Raw genomic sequence first — 17737 nt, 5'->3', positions numbered from 1 at the left:
ATGGTTCACAAAAAAAAATAGGCACGAAAAATCACGTTTTTTTTTGTTTAAACTGCATTTTGGGATAATAAGAAAATTTTTTGAGGAATTTCATTGGCACCGCCGGAAAGAGGAGATCTTAAGCAATAAAAATATGTGTGTCTCAATTTTTTCTAGTGTCGAATAGTCTTAGTTATTGGCCATTGAAAAGCAGTGTACCGGTAGTGGCGTTTTGGCCATTTAAGGGTTAAAAAACTTAAAATCATTTCAGATATTTCACAAAAATTTCAATAATATCACAAATAGTACCAAATTTTTCACAAAGGTTTCCAAACATTTCACAAAGATTTAAAACATTTCCAATATTTAGCAAATATTTTAGATAGATTTAAAGAATTTCACAAAGACTTGAATGATTTTCTAAAAACGTAAATAATTTCACAAATATCTTGAAAATATTTCAGAAGGTTTTTAAAAATGTAACAAAAGATTTAAAATATTTCAAAAATATTTAAAATATTTCGCAAGGATTTCTAAAAAATGTTAAAAGATTTCACAAAAACTTGAATGATTTTTCAAAGATTTAAATAATTTCACAAATATTACCAAATATCTTAAAAGTATTCTAAATATTTTTATATCTTAAAAATATTCTAAAAATATTTTCAGATAGATTAGAAAAACTTCAGAAGACTTCAGTTATTTCACAAAGATTTCAATAATATCACAAATATTACCACATATTTCAAATATTTCGCAAAGATTTTGGAAATATTCCAAATATTTCACAAAGATTTTTAAAGATTTTATGACAAATATTTTCAGATAGATTGTAAAAATTTAAAAATACTAAAGTTATTTCACTAAGTTTTCAATATTATCACAAATATTTTAAAAATATTTCTCAAAGATTTTCAATATTTCACAAAGATTAAAATAATTTAATAAACATTACCAAATGTACTAAATGTATTAAAAATATTTCGCCAAGATTTTTGAAATATTACCATATATCTTAAAAATATTTCACAAAGATTTCTGAAGAATTTATTTCCCAAAGTTTTCCAAAGTTTAAAAATATTTCACGAAGAATTTATGCTTTCTCAAAGATTTCAATAAATTCACAAATGTTATCAAATGTTTAAAAAAAACTATTTCCCAAAGATTTCACAAAAAAAATTTAGGTAGATTAAAAATATTTTACAAAGACTTGAATGATTTATATTTATATTCAACTTCAAAAATATCTTAAAAATATTTCGCAAAGATCTCAAATATTTAAAATATTTAGAAAAGATTTTGGATTGATTAAAAATATTTCACAAATTTGAATAATTTTACAAATATTTCAAATGTTTCACAAAGATTTAATCAATTTCACAAATATTACCAAATAACTTTATAATATTTTTAAATATTACAAATGTTTCGCGAAAATTAAGAAAAAATTCAGAAACATTTCACAAAGATTTCAAATAATTCGGAAAGATTTCCAAAATTTTTAGAAATATTTTACAAAGACTTTAATAATTTTCCAAATATTTTAAATATTTCGCAAAGATTTTGAATATTTAAGAGATTTTACAAAGAACAGTAAGTTCACAAATATTACTAAATATCTTAAAAAAATTCCAAAGATTTCCAAAGATTCGAAACATTAAAATTTGTAGCAAATATTTAACAAACATTACCAAATATCTTGAAAATATTTCAAATATTTCACAAAGATTTTATGACAAATATTTCAAAAATATTTACAGATAGATTGAAAAAAGTTCAAAAGACTTCAGTTATTTCACAAAGGTTTCAATAATATTACAAATATTACAAAATATTTCGCAAAGGTTTCCAAACATTTCACAAAGATTAAAAATATTTAACAAAGATTTTAGATGGATTTAAAGAATTGCACAAAGACTTAAATGACTTTCCAAACATTTTATAACGATTTCAATACTTTTGCAAATATTACTAAATGCCTTAAAAATATTTGTAATATTTTGCAAAGATTTCCAAAAATTTTAGAAAGATTTCACAAAAAATGTCATGTTTTTTCAAATATTTGAATAATTTGAAAAATATGTGGCAAAGGTTTCGAAACATTTCACAAAGATTAAAAATATTTCAAAAATTTAGCAGAGATTTTAGATTGATTTAAAGAATTTCATATAAATTAAAAATATTTCGCGAAAGATTTCACAAATATTACCAAATATCTTAAAAAAATATTTGAAATATTTCTAAATCTTCAAAATATTCTCAAAATAATTTCAGATGATTAAAAAGCTTCAAAAGATTTCAGTTATTTCACAAAGATCAAATATTTGGTTGAAAATTAATTTTTTAAATGAAAATTGAAGTACTCTATATTCGGTTATAAATGTATATTCTTCATTTGAAAATTCGTTTGTTTTTTAGTAAAAAATTAAATTTTTGAACAGAAAATGAAACTACTTAAAATTAAAATAATTCAATTTAGAAAGATTTTTATAAAAAAAGTTTGCATCTTTCAATTCTATTTTTAAAAGATAATAAAGAATTAATACTTATTTAATTTAAATATTTATTAAAATTTTTTGAATTGGAGTAGGAACTCTTTTGTGTTTTACATTTTTATTGAGTTGAAGTCGGCCAAACTTGGTATTTTTAATATTTTTCGATTCGAGTTGGGAACGAGGAAATTTTGGTTTTGAATATTTCGATGAATTGAAAGAATAATTTTTTTTATTTTAAACATTTTTATTAAGTTGAAAAGGAGAACATTTTTGTTTTAATTTTTTAAATTAGAAGATGCCATTTTTATTTTTAACATTTTCATTAAATTTGAGTGAAGAACTTTTTTATTCCCAATTTTTTTTAATTGGAAGAGGAAAATTTTATATTAAAAAAATTTTACATTCGGAAGGGACTGAGTAAAGGTTCTTTTTCTGATTTAAAAGTGACCATTTTTTCTTTTCAGCATTTTAATTCAAAATTAATTAAAAATTTTAAATGACCTTTAGAAGCTTTTTTAGAAGTTTGACAGGCTTCAGAAGAATAAAAAACATTTCCTAAGAAAATTTCAAATGATTCTTTATTTTAATAAACTAATCTTAAGACAATATTCGAGAAGATTTTAAAGACTTACAGCATTTTCAAAAATAAATGTGGAAGGTTTAGGAAAATTTCTTTAATTTAGCAAAATAAAAAAAATGTGAAAAAATTTAAAACAGCATGTAGATGTTTTAAGATTTTAAAATAAAATTTCGAAGCATTTTAATTATTTTTAAACCATTTAAAATAAATATAATTTAACTTTTATAAATGGTCTTGGAAACGGAAATTTTTAATTTTAAATAAATTCCAAAAGTGAACAGGGAATTTTTTAAAAGAATTTATTCTGATTCTAAGTTGAAACGGAATATTGTTGAAGAAAAAATCATGAATGGGAACATGGAATTTTGCAGAAAAATTCTAATTTTTAGCTGAAACGAAGAATTTATGGAAAGTATTAACCCTCAAAGTGCATACATGGTAAAAAAACGGTAAAGTGCATCGTGGGTGGGCAACACCCTAGCGTATTTAATCGTGTATTGTTTAACCCCTATTGAATACTTTGTCACAATAAAATTATCCGATATAGTTTAAGGTATCTTTTATAAGGCAGAGTTGATTTAATAGCTATTTATTTATTTATTTATTTTAAGTTTGTTTAAAAAATTATTGAAAAAAGTGAAAATATGGGTATTTTTACTTAGAAATTCATAACTCACGCAATTTTAATTATTTTAAACTGAAAATTTATGACTATACTTTTGAAATAGTGTCCTTTCATAAAAGATATTTATTTGCACAGTTGAAAAGTCAATTTTATGATAAAATGATTAATACAATTTTTTGCTTTTAATTCGATTTATTATTGTAAAAATCGAGGAACGTTGATATCTCATACTATAAAGATGCAAGAAATTGAAAAAAAGAGACATATATAACTGTATTTTAACAATTATATTTTATTAAACACATCCACAGTCTGCTCTCGCATGACGTGCTGCCGCAAGTTATAAGCCAACTACAAAGAAAAAAAGTATGAAATAATCGAGAAAAAAATTATTTCACTTCACATGATATACTTACGTTAGAAAGTAAACAAAAATCAATAAAATTTCAACAACAAATTTGCTTCAAAATTACTTTTTCAGTCACTAAGTGCACACTGGGTGTTAGACACCCCACGATTTTTTTACCTGCACTTTCAGCAGCATGCGAAATGACTTTACTTAGATTTAGTGTCTTCAACTAAAGCTAGATGGCGACACTTTCTCAATTTTTTCGAATGAAGTATGGTTTATAAGAGTTGGAAAAATTGCTTGGGGCCACTGACACCCACAATGTATTTTAAGGGTTGAAATTCCGGATTTGAACAAGGAAATTTCAATGTTTAATTAATTTTGAGTTGAAACTGGAATTTATCCAGAAAAATAAAAATTCTGAATGTAAAAGTGAATTTTTTATACAAAATTATAATTCTGGATTGAAACGAGGTATTTTTGAAAAATTTAAATTATAAATTGAAACAAGGAATTTAACAAAAAAAAAGTAATTCTTACAATTGGTTGAAATAGAGAATTTTCGAGAAAAATTAAAATTGGGGATTTAAGCAGGGAATTTTCAATTTTAATCACTTCTGAGCTGGAATTATAATTTAAAATTTCTTAAAATGGTACAATTTTGAAAAAATATTTAATTCGTTGATTGATTCTTTAATTCAGAGCATTGAAAATGATAACGTCGATTTAAATTTTTGGAACTAAATCTGAATCTTTGAACTCTAAAAATAATAAAAGTTTAAAGTTTCAATTTGGCAGCTTAACTGTATTTAATTAAATAATTCGCGGTTGAAAATTGTTATTAACTTTGATTTTTTACGTCTAAATTATTGTTTATTTGAATACAAAATTTGTTAACGAAACAACTTCTAAACTTTAATTTTAATTTCCAAATTTTTAAATTCAAGAGTTTCACTTTGAGTGCTCTCATTCGCAGTTTAGTTTTTATTACTTCGAATCAGCCTTATGCATTGTCCGTGTATGTGTATGCGGTAGTTGTTATTTTAGGTATCGTAGTTCAAATAAATCCAATAGATGGCGCTCCGAACAGGTAAGCCTGTCTTTGCATTGTTATGTATAGCTAAAATACTAGAATTAATTAAAAACTTGTTACTTTTTATAAATATAAAAGGAAGAACAAAGTTTTCAGTAACAATAAGAGCAGCTATAATTAGTGATCCAAGCAATTCATGAACACATGTAATTTAATATTAGGATAATTGAATAGAAAGATGAGTATTTAAAAAACAATTTGAATTGTGTTCATATTTTTCTATTGTTTATTTTTCTAATATAATTAATTAATTCTGTAAACAATTGTAATTGTTGCAAATTTCAATAATTGATTGGTAAGATTACTAATAACACAGGCCGACAAATTGTAATGCCAGACACCAGACCTAATATTTCCGAAGGATTTTGATGCGCTGAATCCGAATCCGAGCTCAAAATTGCTCCTGTACGTCAGATTTTCAAGATATCCTAACCTAAAAGTGCAAAAACGCGCTTTTCAGCTGTTTTTGAGGTATGTAACCGAACAAGAAAAATGTCTACCACAAATTTAATATGGAATTTGAAAGTACTAATCTTCCCTTTTCAAACCTATTTGGATTTATTAGGATATCTTTATTTTTTACCAAAATATTGTAATTTAAAATTTTGTATTTTAACGTTTTCACCCATTAACGCTGAGGTGTTCAGATTTATACAACGCTTTCTCTATTGCTGACGGTACGATATTTTTTCTTCAAAATATTATCTCAGGGGTTTTCGAGGGTGCCCTTTCTATTGCCGGTATCTGTTTTTTGTTATAACTCCAGAAAATCCAATATGGCGACCACAATTTAGGGCTTTAAAAAAGAAAAAAAGATCCCGTACAAAATACCAGCAAAAAAGCGTGCAGTCGTTTGGAACCAAACTTCGCACATTAATAAGACAAAAGAATACGGACTGCGCGGAATGCTACTGCGCACTCTGTGTGCATTCTAATGTTCACATTCGCTGTATGTGCGCGCCGTTCTACGGCGCAGACAGTCTTCGATCCCTAGCTGGCTCACTGAGCTGGCGACGCTTTTATGACGTGTTATGCGCAGGTGATGAAATTCTTTTCTTTGCTACAAATTTTTCCGTGTTAGAGATCACGTTTGAGTGGCGGGATAACGCTTGGATGCGTAGGTAATAAAATTCTTTTTGTATTTGAAATCTGTCTAGCGGTTACATTTCGTGTCGATCGTGATTTTTGTATATAGTGAGTTTTAGATTTCTCACGCTACTGCTAATTATAAGAAAAAAAATGAGTTCAAGACCTCCTTGCGCTAGGAAAGTTAATACGTTTTGTCACGTTTGTGGAAAGTATGAAACGGACAAATACCGTCGATCAATTAATGACTCGATAAAAACGTCATACTTCAACTGTTGTGGGACTTCAATGAAAAACTTGGATAAACTATGGGTACCAACCTCAATTTGTCATGCTTGTAGATTAAATTTGCAAAATTGGGAAGATGAATGTACCAAGACGCAGACTGTTATTAAACAACCTGTTTGGCGTGAGCGCAACGATCATGATACTGATTGTTACTTTTGCTTATGCAAAACAGGAGGTTTTTCTAAAAAGTATTTAGAGAAGATCGTTTACCCTGATGTAAAAAGTGTTACACCAGCCAAGATTGGTATTAGAAATCACTCTGAAAACAAAAGTGACCGATCAACTCACGAATCAATGCGACTAAACTTATTGTTCCCAGAGTCAGGTGGGTTAGTATGCTTGTAGCTTGTAAGGGGTGGTTTTTACCCCTAGGAAACGGCTTCCGTAGAAATAAAAAGACACGGGTTCCATATTTTTTTATTGTTTTATCAATGTGCAAAGTTTTGTTCCAAATGACTGTACGCATTTTTGTTGGTATTTTGTGCGGGATCCTTTGTTCTTTTTCAAAGCCCTAAATTGTGGCCGCCATATTGGATCTTCTAGGGGTTATAACAAAATCTGACACCGGCAGTAGAAAGGGCACCCTCGAAAACCCCTGAGATGATATTTTGAAAAAATATTGTACCGTCAGCAATAGAGAATGCGTTGTATCAATCTGAACACCTCAGCGTTAATGCGTTAAAACGCTAAAATAAAAAATTTCAAATTACAATATTTTGGTGAAAAATAAAGATATCCTAATAAATCCAAGTAGGTTTGAAATGGGAAGATTAGCACTTTCAAATTCCATATTAGCTTTGTGGTAGACATTTTTCTTGTACAGTCACATAACCTCAAAAACAGCTAAAAAACGCGTTTTTTGTACTTTTAGGTTAGGATACCTTGAAAACCTGATGTACAGGAGCAATTTTGAGTTCGGATTCGGATTCAGCGCATCAAAATCCTTCGGAAATGTTTGGTCTGCCTTCTGGCTTTTGACTTTTGTTAAATTTTGTCGGCCTGTGTAACAATAGTAATAATAATATTTAAACATGAATAATTAGCCTTACAATATACTTTTTTATTAATTAATCTATACAATTCAGCTTTCTAAAAATATATATATCTATATATAATTTATTTATAATCAGACTAGCGGCTTTAACGGGTAACCGGGAAAACCCCGGAATTGAATTAGAAAACCAGGAATTTACTTCTGATCGTAGCAAAATTCAAGTTCTCAATATTTTAGTAATTTTTGTCAGTTTCGAAAAGTAATTTTTACTTTATGTACGGTTGCAGGGAGTATGAGTGAAAATAATTATCGTTTTTATTTTAGGACAGGGAGTTTCGGTAAAGTATTATAATTTCCCTTGGGACAAGGAATTTTTGCCATGGGACGGGAATTTTTTTTATAGAACTTAAAGTTAGATTTAGAAGAAAGCAGTTTGAAAAATGCCTGTTCCAAGTCAAAATTCGTCACAATTTAAAAGTTACTTTTCCCGAAGTTTAAAAAAAGAGGTTGCTTCAAGTAATTTTTAGAGTAGAAGTAGTATTCCGAAAAAGAAATATTTCTAAATTATAATATAATTTTTTTCACAATTTTCTTTAAGAATTTACCTTTTTTCTTGAAAATGCAACTACTTTTTTCTGCAACAACAATTTTTCTCTTTTGTTGAAAATTAATTTGATTGTTGGACGATTCATCATATTAAATGAAAATTCACATCTTTTTAAAAATATAACTATTTTTTTAAAAATCAATTTTTTGATTAAAAATTTCACTATTTCAGTAGAAAATATAACTATTTGGGGTGGAAAATTAACCTTTTATAGTGCAAAGTTCAACATTTTGAATGTAAATTTGTCTTTTTAAATTGAAAATTCATTTATTTACCGTCTTTGCACTCTCTTTTTCTATAATTTCGGAAGAAGGAACTTTTAAATTGTGACGAATTTTGACTTGCAACAAAAATTCCTTGTCCGAAGGGACATTTGATTTCTTTACCAACTCCCTTTTATAAAATAAAAACAATAATTATTTTCACTTACATGCCCTGCAACTGTAGATCAAATAAAAATTATACAATTCCCGGTATTTTCCAATTTTTCTCTCGGTCTTTCTCGGTTTCCCGCTCATGTCTCCACCTTGATTATAAATAAATAATGTATATTTTTTAGAGAGCGGGAATGTCCAGATGAATTAATAAAAAAGTGTATTATAAGGCGAATTATCAATGTTTGAAATTTGCAAAAGTACAGTTGTGTATAAAATTAATTAATTATATTAGAAAAATAAACAATAGAAAAATATGAAAACAATTCAAATTGTTTTTTAAATACTCATCTTTCTATTCAATTTTCATGATATTAAGTTACATGTTTTCATGAATTTTTTGGATTACTAATTACAGCTGCTCTTATTGTTACTAAAAACTTAGTTTTTCCCTCTTTATTCATAAAAAGTATCAAGTTTTTAATGAATTTTTGTGTTTTTCCTATACACAACAACGCGAAGTCAGGCCTACCTGATCGGAGCGCCATCTATTGGATTTATTTGAACTACAATACCCCTCCGGATGCTAACAGAAAGAGTGGGGGCGATGCATAGGGCTGCTTCGAAAGGAACAATTTTCAGATTTAGTGTCCGATTTTTTAAATATTATTGACGAAATTTTGATTTTTAGTTTTCTCTGAATTGGAAGAGGAACATTTTTTTGATTTTTAAAATTTGTAGAGACTTGAAAAAAGGGGGGAATTTGTTTTCAATTTTTTTTCTGAATTGTTCTGGTAGTTTAAAAAAATAATTATTTCTTCCCAGGTCACTAGATTTGGACCGGATGTAGCTCAATACTACATGCTTAATCACAAAAAGGAGTCACCAAGCACCGCGCGCTTCTCAAATCTTGAAAATGGAGTTCGAAGGTTTGATACCGATGGTATCAATAATCTCGAATACAAAGTTTTAGATCACCAGCTACGACCTCTATATTCTTGGATATTAGCCGATGTTTAAAATCAGTTTCGAAATTTTGTAAACTGAACTTCACACAATTTTATCAATAATTATTAGGGTGGTACAAAAAAAAATACTTTTTTTCCAATCGTTAAAACGCTGATTTAGAAAATCAAAACAACATTACTGAGGATTTAATTGAAAAAAAACATGATTATTATTGAAAAAATTTGAAAGCTTACAAAAAGTTTATTTATTTTATTTAAAAAATTGGTAATAATCAACAGTAAGAAAAAAATAAATTAATAAAACTTTTTTTTTTAAATATTTTTTTTGTATGTTTAAAACTGTTTTCTTGAAAAATAAAGTTTTTTTTTATTTCTTGAAATCACAGAATATATTTTTTAAATGAATATTTTAATCATTTATTATTGCAAAAATCGAAAAGCGTTTGAACTTAAACATTTTTTTTTGGACCACCCTAGTATTAATTATTTATAATAATTATTAAATTATTTGTATTTAGCGATGGGCAGTGCTTAAGATAAGTATTTTATAGATAGATTTTTTATGCAATTTAAAAATTACTCTTATACATATCAATATTATAAGATAAAAATTTATATGTATTTGTAATGCATTGATCAAAAGCGCGCTTTATATTTTATTTCTGGTCTATTAATTGTTACATTATTCCATTTTTCTTAATAAATTTTTTTTATTTATTAATTTTTCAAATACTTTAAAACTCACTTTATTTAAATTTTTTAAGTTGCCTCATAAAATCCTTTTTTTTCAGATTTTTCCCTATTTTTGTAAGTTCAAAAAATATCTTTACATAAAATTTACATTTCGAACATTTTAATTATCTTGTACAATACAGGAAATTTTCAGGAAAACTTTTTTTCTTTTAATTTCCAAAACTGTAAAAAAAGAATCACCTGGAAAAATTTGGGTCAATATTTTTAATTTTCGAAGACTTCAAGAGACAAATTCGAATAATTTAAAAAGGTATTTAGACGTTTTGAAAACGTTCCAAAGATAATTAAATATTTAAAAAGATTGAAAAAGATTTCATATTTTTGCCTAAAATTTCTATAAATAATTTAGAAAATTTTAAATAAAATTGTTTAAACTTTGCAAGAATAGAAAATTTTTAGAAAAAATTCGAGTAATTTTAAGAAATACTCAGGACTTGCGAACAAAATATTAGGAGCTATTTAAGAATTTTAAACGTTTTCAAAAGAATAAAAAAAAATATCTTGAGAATCCTGGGAAGATATAAGATGTTTTAATTTTAAGATATTTTAAAAAACTATTCTAAACATTGTTAAAAATTTCAAAGTTGCAAAAAAAAAATCTGGAAGATTTTAGGGCAATTTTTTAAAATATTGACAGTTTTTTTCAAAAATTTAAACAGAAAACTTGAATCATTTTGAAAAATACACCAAAGTTTTTACAAATAATGTAAAATTTAAAAAGATTTCCAACAATTTAAATAAGCTTCTAAATTTTTAAAGCTTTCGAATAAAAATGTTGCAGCTTGATAAGGATTTTGAAAGGTTTCAAAAGATTTTGAAAGTTTTTAAAGATCCCTGGAAAAATTTAAGATGATTTTTGATTTTGAAAAATTAATTTTCAGCGGTTATTTAAAAAGATTTCCAAGAATGAGAATCTGAAAGATTTTTTAGCAATTTTTTCAATTTCGAATTTTTTTATTAAGGGGAAATTAGGTATTTAGAAATGTCGAAAGAATTTTAAAAATAATTGAAAAAATTCGAATTAAAATTTTAAAGCTTTTTAAGGCTTTTGTAACGTTTCTAAATATTTTGAAAATATTTCTTAAGATTCCTGAGAAAATGTTTAATGATTTCTTTTAAATATGAATTTTAAGAGAGAATTGAATAAGATTTCAGAACTATTTAAGAGATTTCAGAAATATTAAGAAGTTTTTAAAGAACTTTGAACAGTTTCAATAGGATAATAAAAATGTCTTAAGGTTCCTGGAAACTTTTTTTATTATTTTCTATTTTGAAAAATTATTAACAAAGAATTTAAAGCATTTCAAAAGATTTACAAAATCATCAGAAAGGAATCTGGAAGATTTTAGGACCATTTTTTTTTTAACTTTGACATATATATTTGTTTAGCTTTCGAATGCAAATTTGTCCAGCTTTTCAAGAATTTTGAAAGGGTCTAAAGATTTGGAAATATTTGTTTTCTAAATACCTAGAAAAATTCATAATTTTTTATTTTGAAAAATTAATTTTTACCGATTATTTAAAAATGGTTTTAAAGATTTCTAAAAATTTTCAAAACTTTCAAAAAAAAATCTGAAAGATTTTAGAAACGTTTTAAAAAATTTCAAAACATTTTTAAGAAATTAAGGGAAAATTCGAATAATTTTCAAAGATATTTCGAAAGAATTTTGAAAATAATAAAAAATATTTAGTATATATAATATAATAAATAATATTAATATACTTATTATTTATTTATTATATTTATAATAAATATTTCAAAATTTTTTACCAGCTTGTAGATTTTTGTATATTTCCCATTAAAATTTTGAAACTTTTTAATGATTTTTTATTTTGAAATATGAAAAAGAATCTAGAAGATTTTAGGGCAATTTTTTTCTATCTTGACAGATTTTTTAATAATTTAAACGGAAAATTCGAAACATTTTCAAAAGTTATAAATTGTTCAGCTTTTTAAGGATTTTCAAATGTTTCTGAAGATTTTTTTTTCAAGATTCCTAAAAAAATGTATGGTAATTTTTTATTTGAAAAATTATCTTTCACTGATTATTAAATTTTTTTAATGTAGCGAAATATTTGCAGAATCTCAAAAAAATAATCTGAAAGATTTTAGAACAATGTTTGTAATTTTGAGATATTTTCCAAAAATTAAGGGAAAATTCCAATAATTTTCAAAGATATTTAAAAGTTTCGAAAGAATTTTAAAAATAATATAAAATTTACAAATATTTCAAAAAATTTAACAGCTTGTAGATTTTTGAGTTATTCGAATTAAAATTTTGAAATTCTTGAATGATTTTGTAAAGTTTCGAAATATTTTGAAAATATTTCTTAATTTTGAAGGAAACTCTTAAAACTTTCCAAGATTATAAAATTCTTAGAAAAAATTCGAGTAATTTTAAGAGATATTTAATAGTTGTGAATAAAATATATAGCAGCTATTTAAAAATGTTGAATGGTTTTAGGAGAATAAAAAAAATTTATTAAAAAAAATTAATTCTAAACGATTATTTAAAAAATTTTAAAACATTTGAAAAGGTTTTCAAAATTGCCAGAAAAGAATCTGGAAGATTTTACGGCAATTTTGAGAGATTTTTCAAAAATTTTAATGGAAAATTTGAATCGTTTTGAAAAATTATCAATCATTTTTAATAATTTAAAATCTAAAAAGGTATCCAAAATTTCGAATCAGCTTTTAGAGTTTTTAATTTTCGAAATAAAAATTTTGTAACTTGTTGAGAATTTTGAAAGGTTTCTTAAGGTTTTGAAATATATATTGTTTAATTTCTTAAAAAATTCAAGATGATTTTTTATTTTGAAAACTTAATATTCAGCGATTATTTAAAAAAAAATTTTGTAATTTTAAAAGATTTCCAAAGTTGTCAAAAAAGAATCTGAAAGATTTGAAAGCAATTTTTTTAATTTCGAGAAATTTTCCAAAAATTAAGGGAAAATTCGAATGCAGTTTAAAAAAATTTATTTTTTAAAAACCTTACAGAAAATTGGATTAGTTTTTTAAATTTCAAAAATAATTTCAAATTCAAAAAGATTTCAAAATATGTAAATCATCTTGTAGATATTTGAAACTTTCGAATAAAATGTTTGCAGCTTCTTAAGGATTATCAATGGTTTCTGAAGATTTTGAAATTTTTTTTCCAGATTTGTGAAAAAATGTGTGATTTTTTATTTTGAAAAATTATCTTCAGTGATTATTAAAAATTTCTCGAAAATATTTTTAAAGATTTCCAAAATTGTCAAAAAATAATATGAAAGATTTTGGAGCCATTTTTTTAATTTTGAGAAATTAAGTGAAAATTGGAATCATTTTCAAAGATGTTCAGAAGTTTGGAAAGAATTTTAAAAATAATTTGAAATTTAAAAAGATTTCAAAATGTTTGAGACTTGTCAATTTTTTAAGATTTCAAATAAAAATTTTTTAAGCTTTTTAAGGATTTAAAAAAGTTTCTTAATATTTTGAAAATGTTTTTAAAGATTCCTGGTAACAATTTAAATAATCTTTCATTTAAAAATGTATATTTAAGTGATTATTTCAAAAGATTTCCAAAATTGTCAAAAAAGAATCAGGAAGGTTTGAGGGCAATTTTTTTAATTTTAGAAAAATTAAAAAAAAATAGACGAAAAATTCGAACCATATGAAAAAGAATCTTTGATGTTTCGAAATTTTTTAAAAAATAATTAAAATTTTTAAATCAACATGTAGATTTTCAAAGATATCGACATGAAATTCTTAAGTATTTTGAAGATTTCTAAAGGTTTTAATATACTAAATAAATTTTCTGAAGATTCCTGACAAAAAGTTAAATTTTTTTTCATGTTCGTGACTTAATTTAAAAATATTTAAAATGATTTCCAAAATTGTATATAGACAATGAAGGTTTTCAGGGTTTTTATTTATTTTTTTAAATTTCTGAAAATTTTAGGAATATTTCGATCCAGTTTCAAAGATATTTTTGACTAATAAAAGTTTTGAAGAGAATAAAATTTTTTGATTTCTAAATATATTTTAAACTGTCTCGAAATTTCCCTAAAAATTTGTAATATCCTGCAAAATAAAAAAAAATCCAGATACTTATTTCAAATAAATACAAATACAAGTAAACAAATAATATGTCAAAATAAATAGTTATTAAACATTATTTTTCCCCTCAAATTATAATTTGGTTGATTTTGTTCTTTTTTGACTGATAAATCTTTTTTCGTAGAAAATTGAACAATTTAGTTGAAAATTCGTTTTTTTTTGGGTTGCATTCAACTTTTTTTATTAAAAAATATTTTATGAGGCGCCATAATATTCAAACGCTTCTAGAAAAGACATTTAATGCCTCTTTATTTAGTAAGATAATTTAAATATTTGAAAAATTGCAAAATTTGCAAAATTTGCAAAGTTTGCTTTTGATCTTGAATGAAAATACTGGCCCATCACTGAATAGGAGATTATTTATTAGTGATTACCAAACCGTCTAGAAAAATACAATTTTTTTTTATCTATATGTAGGTTTCGATTTAAGGCGTTGATCTCACAGACTACAAATATTCTTGCGCATTTAATAATTAATAAGAACCCGTTATATATTTTTAATTTATTTTAATATAAAATGGGAAGTTAATAAAAAATAGTTCTTGAACAATTCTCATTAGAAAAAAACTTTTATTATGTAAACAATTATTTTTATAATATTTTTGATCGAGTGTAGTCAATAATTTTTTTCCTTTCAATTTTAACGGTCAGACGTCATTAAAAAGGACTTTTTAAGAATTTTGAAAGGTATATAAAGATTTGGAAATATTTGTTTTCTAAATGTCTGGAAAAATTCAAGATGATTTTTTACTTTAATAAATTAATATTCAGAGATTATTTAAAAAGGTTTTTAAACATTTTAAAAGATTTCCAAAATTTTTAATAAAGATTTATTGAAGATTCACTATTTTAATTTAAAGTTCAATTTTTTGTTTGAAAACTTATTTAAATATAATGTGTTTACTAATTTTGTTTTGGTTGAAAATATTAATTCTTTTAAACAAAAATTTCAATATTCAATATTATGTTTGAAAGTTACCTATTTCAATTGAAAATTCCGGTATTTTATTAAAAATTGGTATTTTTTGGTAAAATCAGTTTTGTTCTGGATATTTTTTCTTATTTCTAAACACCACTAACCACAATTTATCGGTGTATTGTCATCTAAAACCGAGTTAACTTTCCTGTCCCCTCTATAATCGTATATCAGTCGTAAATATTTTAATGGATGCATTGAACAAATCAAACTTTCGCGCCCTTTATGAGGACTTCTGGTTCCGGACTGATCGCGACGCGCAGTGACAAGGCTGGACAATCCAGTCTACAGTGGATAATCTAGCCTACAGTAGATAATCATTAATTGAAAATACTAATATTGATAAAATAATCATTTTAATTTCATTAATATTTAAGGCACTAATAATGTTTGTAATTTCAAATTATTTTTCTTTTTTTGTGTGATCTTATTTAATGATTATCCACTGTAGGCAGGTTCCCCCTTTGATGGAAAATTGCAACAACTCAATCCAAAGATGGATAACTTCGAATAAAATAAACAATATGTAAATTTTAGATTTACTACAAACTGAGAAAAAATAACACTGAATGAATTATTTAATATATTATTCATTTAATAAATGGGAATATTTATTTTAAGAAATAAAAGTCATTTATAATTTTACAAGACAGCTAATTTCTTAGCTTACCCAGTGGGCACAACATTTGGTAACGTCTTTACGACATCGTTACGACATCTTCACGACAACTTTACGACACTCTATGTCTATGTCGTTTCGGTATCTTTGCGATATCGTAAAGACATCATCAAATCATACGACTTATTTACGATTTCGTAAAGACACCTTAACGACATGGACATAGGATGTCGTAAAGTTGTCGTAACGATGCCGTAAAGACGTCAACAAATTTTGTGCCCAAGGGGTGGTAAATCGACTGGCTAAAATATTTTCAATTAGGGGAGACTTAATTACCCAGTGGACACAAAGTTTGGTGACGTCTTTACGACATCGTTACGATATCTTTACGACATCTTTACGGAATCCTATGTCCATGTCGCTTCGGTCTCTTTGCGATATCGTAAAGACATCGTCAGATCATACGACTTATTTACGATATCGTAAAGACACCTTAACGACACGGACATAGAATGTCGTAAAGATGTCGTATCGGTGTCGTAAAGACGTCGCTAAATTTTGTGCCCACTGGGTGATTCAATGATATGTTTTTTCTGTATCTTACATCATTTCCTGACTGATTTTAATAAATATAAACAAATAAAACAGCATTAGGGGAAACCTCCTTACAGAGGATAATTATTAATTAAGAACACAAATCAAAGAAAAATATTAATTTTAATTTATGAACATGTATAGTGTCTTATCTATTAATTGTATTAAATTATTTTGCATATAGTATTTTTAATTATTGGTTATCCACTGTAAGGAGGTTCCCCCAGCATTTAGAAACAAGAATTTTGCATTTTTAGAAAGAATTTTATTATACAACAGGATTTTTTAAACAGTTATGCATGTTATTTAAAAAAAATAGTAATACGTAGAAAAAATGTAAAATGCACTGTAATTTATTGAGTGAGTACGTTTTTGTATGTTTACAATACAAATATCATAAGTGTGAGTGTTGTGAAAATAAAATACTTCGATTTATATCAAAGAACCTGATTTTTTATTTTGTTTCCATAGAATAATAGGCTTGACATCCCAAAATGATTTTAAAATAGGGAAAATAGGATGATATTGGGCGCTCTTTTCAGGGAACACTGTAATTTTAAACTAAAAAAAATCATTAATTTTCAACACCAAAAAAAGAATTTTCGACAAAAATGGTGAATATTACAGCAAAAATATATTTTTTGGAATAATTTAAAAAATGCATCAATTTCCCACTAAATAGTTAAATTTGTAACTAAAAAAAAATCGATTTTAACCCTTCGAGTACACTCTGGGTCATATTCACCCTGTCACCGACTTGACCAAAAAGAGAGCTCAGGCGTTCGGAAAAATTGCAGCACCGTAGCCTTATAAGTATTCGCCGTGAGCCGCCGATTGGAGGTGATAGACGAAACGATGCCAGCGCGCGGGGTGGCGAGTAATGAGTTTAGCGGGCGTTTGTTTTGATTACATTTTATATGCAAAGAAATAAGTGGATAGCTGCTGTAAAGAGGAAAAACATAACTTCGATTTCAAGCGTCTTTGTATCTCTGAAAATTTATTTAAAAACAAAAATTAAAAATGTACCAGTTTGTCAAAAATTGGTTTTCTAAATTGCCAAGTTTTTTTAGTAAATCGGCTACTAAATTTTAAATTGCAAATTTTACATCAAAATTTTATTATTTTACTTAAAAATGAAAGATTTTCAAAGTCAAAGCAATTAAAATAGCGAAGTTGAAAGTTCTTATCTCTTTGGCATTTTGATGAATCAAGGCTTTCTATTTAAAAATATCCAGTTTTAAACATTTGAGTTATATTT

The 17737-nt window shown here is 25.5% G+C and overlaps 1 protein-coding gene across 1 annotated transcript in view; it reads left to right on the top strand.

The window, feature by feature from the left end:
- LOC117174790 (beta-1,4-galactosyltransferase 1-like) overlaps nt 1-9666 on the top strand; it is a 14404-nt gene extending 4738 nt beyond the window's left edge. The window contains exon 2 of the mRNA XM_033364158.1: nt 9296-9666. Within this exon, the coding sequence (XP_033220049.1) occupies nt 9296-9490 (195 nt within the window). The 3' untranslated portion in view covers nt 9491-9666. The remainder of the gene's footprint in view (nt 1-9295) is intronic.
- Nucleotides 9667-17737: the final 8071 nt, after the last annotated feature.

This window comes from Belonocnema kinseyi, chromosome 6, assembly GCF_010883055.1.
Source record: "Belonocnema kinseyi isolate 2016_QV_RU_SX_M_011 chromosome 6, B_treatae_v1, whole genome shotgun sequence".
In the NCBI taxonomy this organism is placed as follows: domain Eukaryota; kingdom Metazoa; phylum Arthropoda; class Insecta; order Hymenoptera; family Cynipidae; genus Belonocnema; species Belonocnema kinseyi.
Note: the sequence above shows the minus strand (reverse complement) of the source record. Positions and strands in the feature narration are given on the sequence as shown.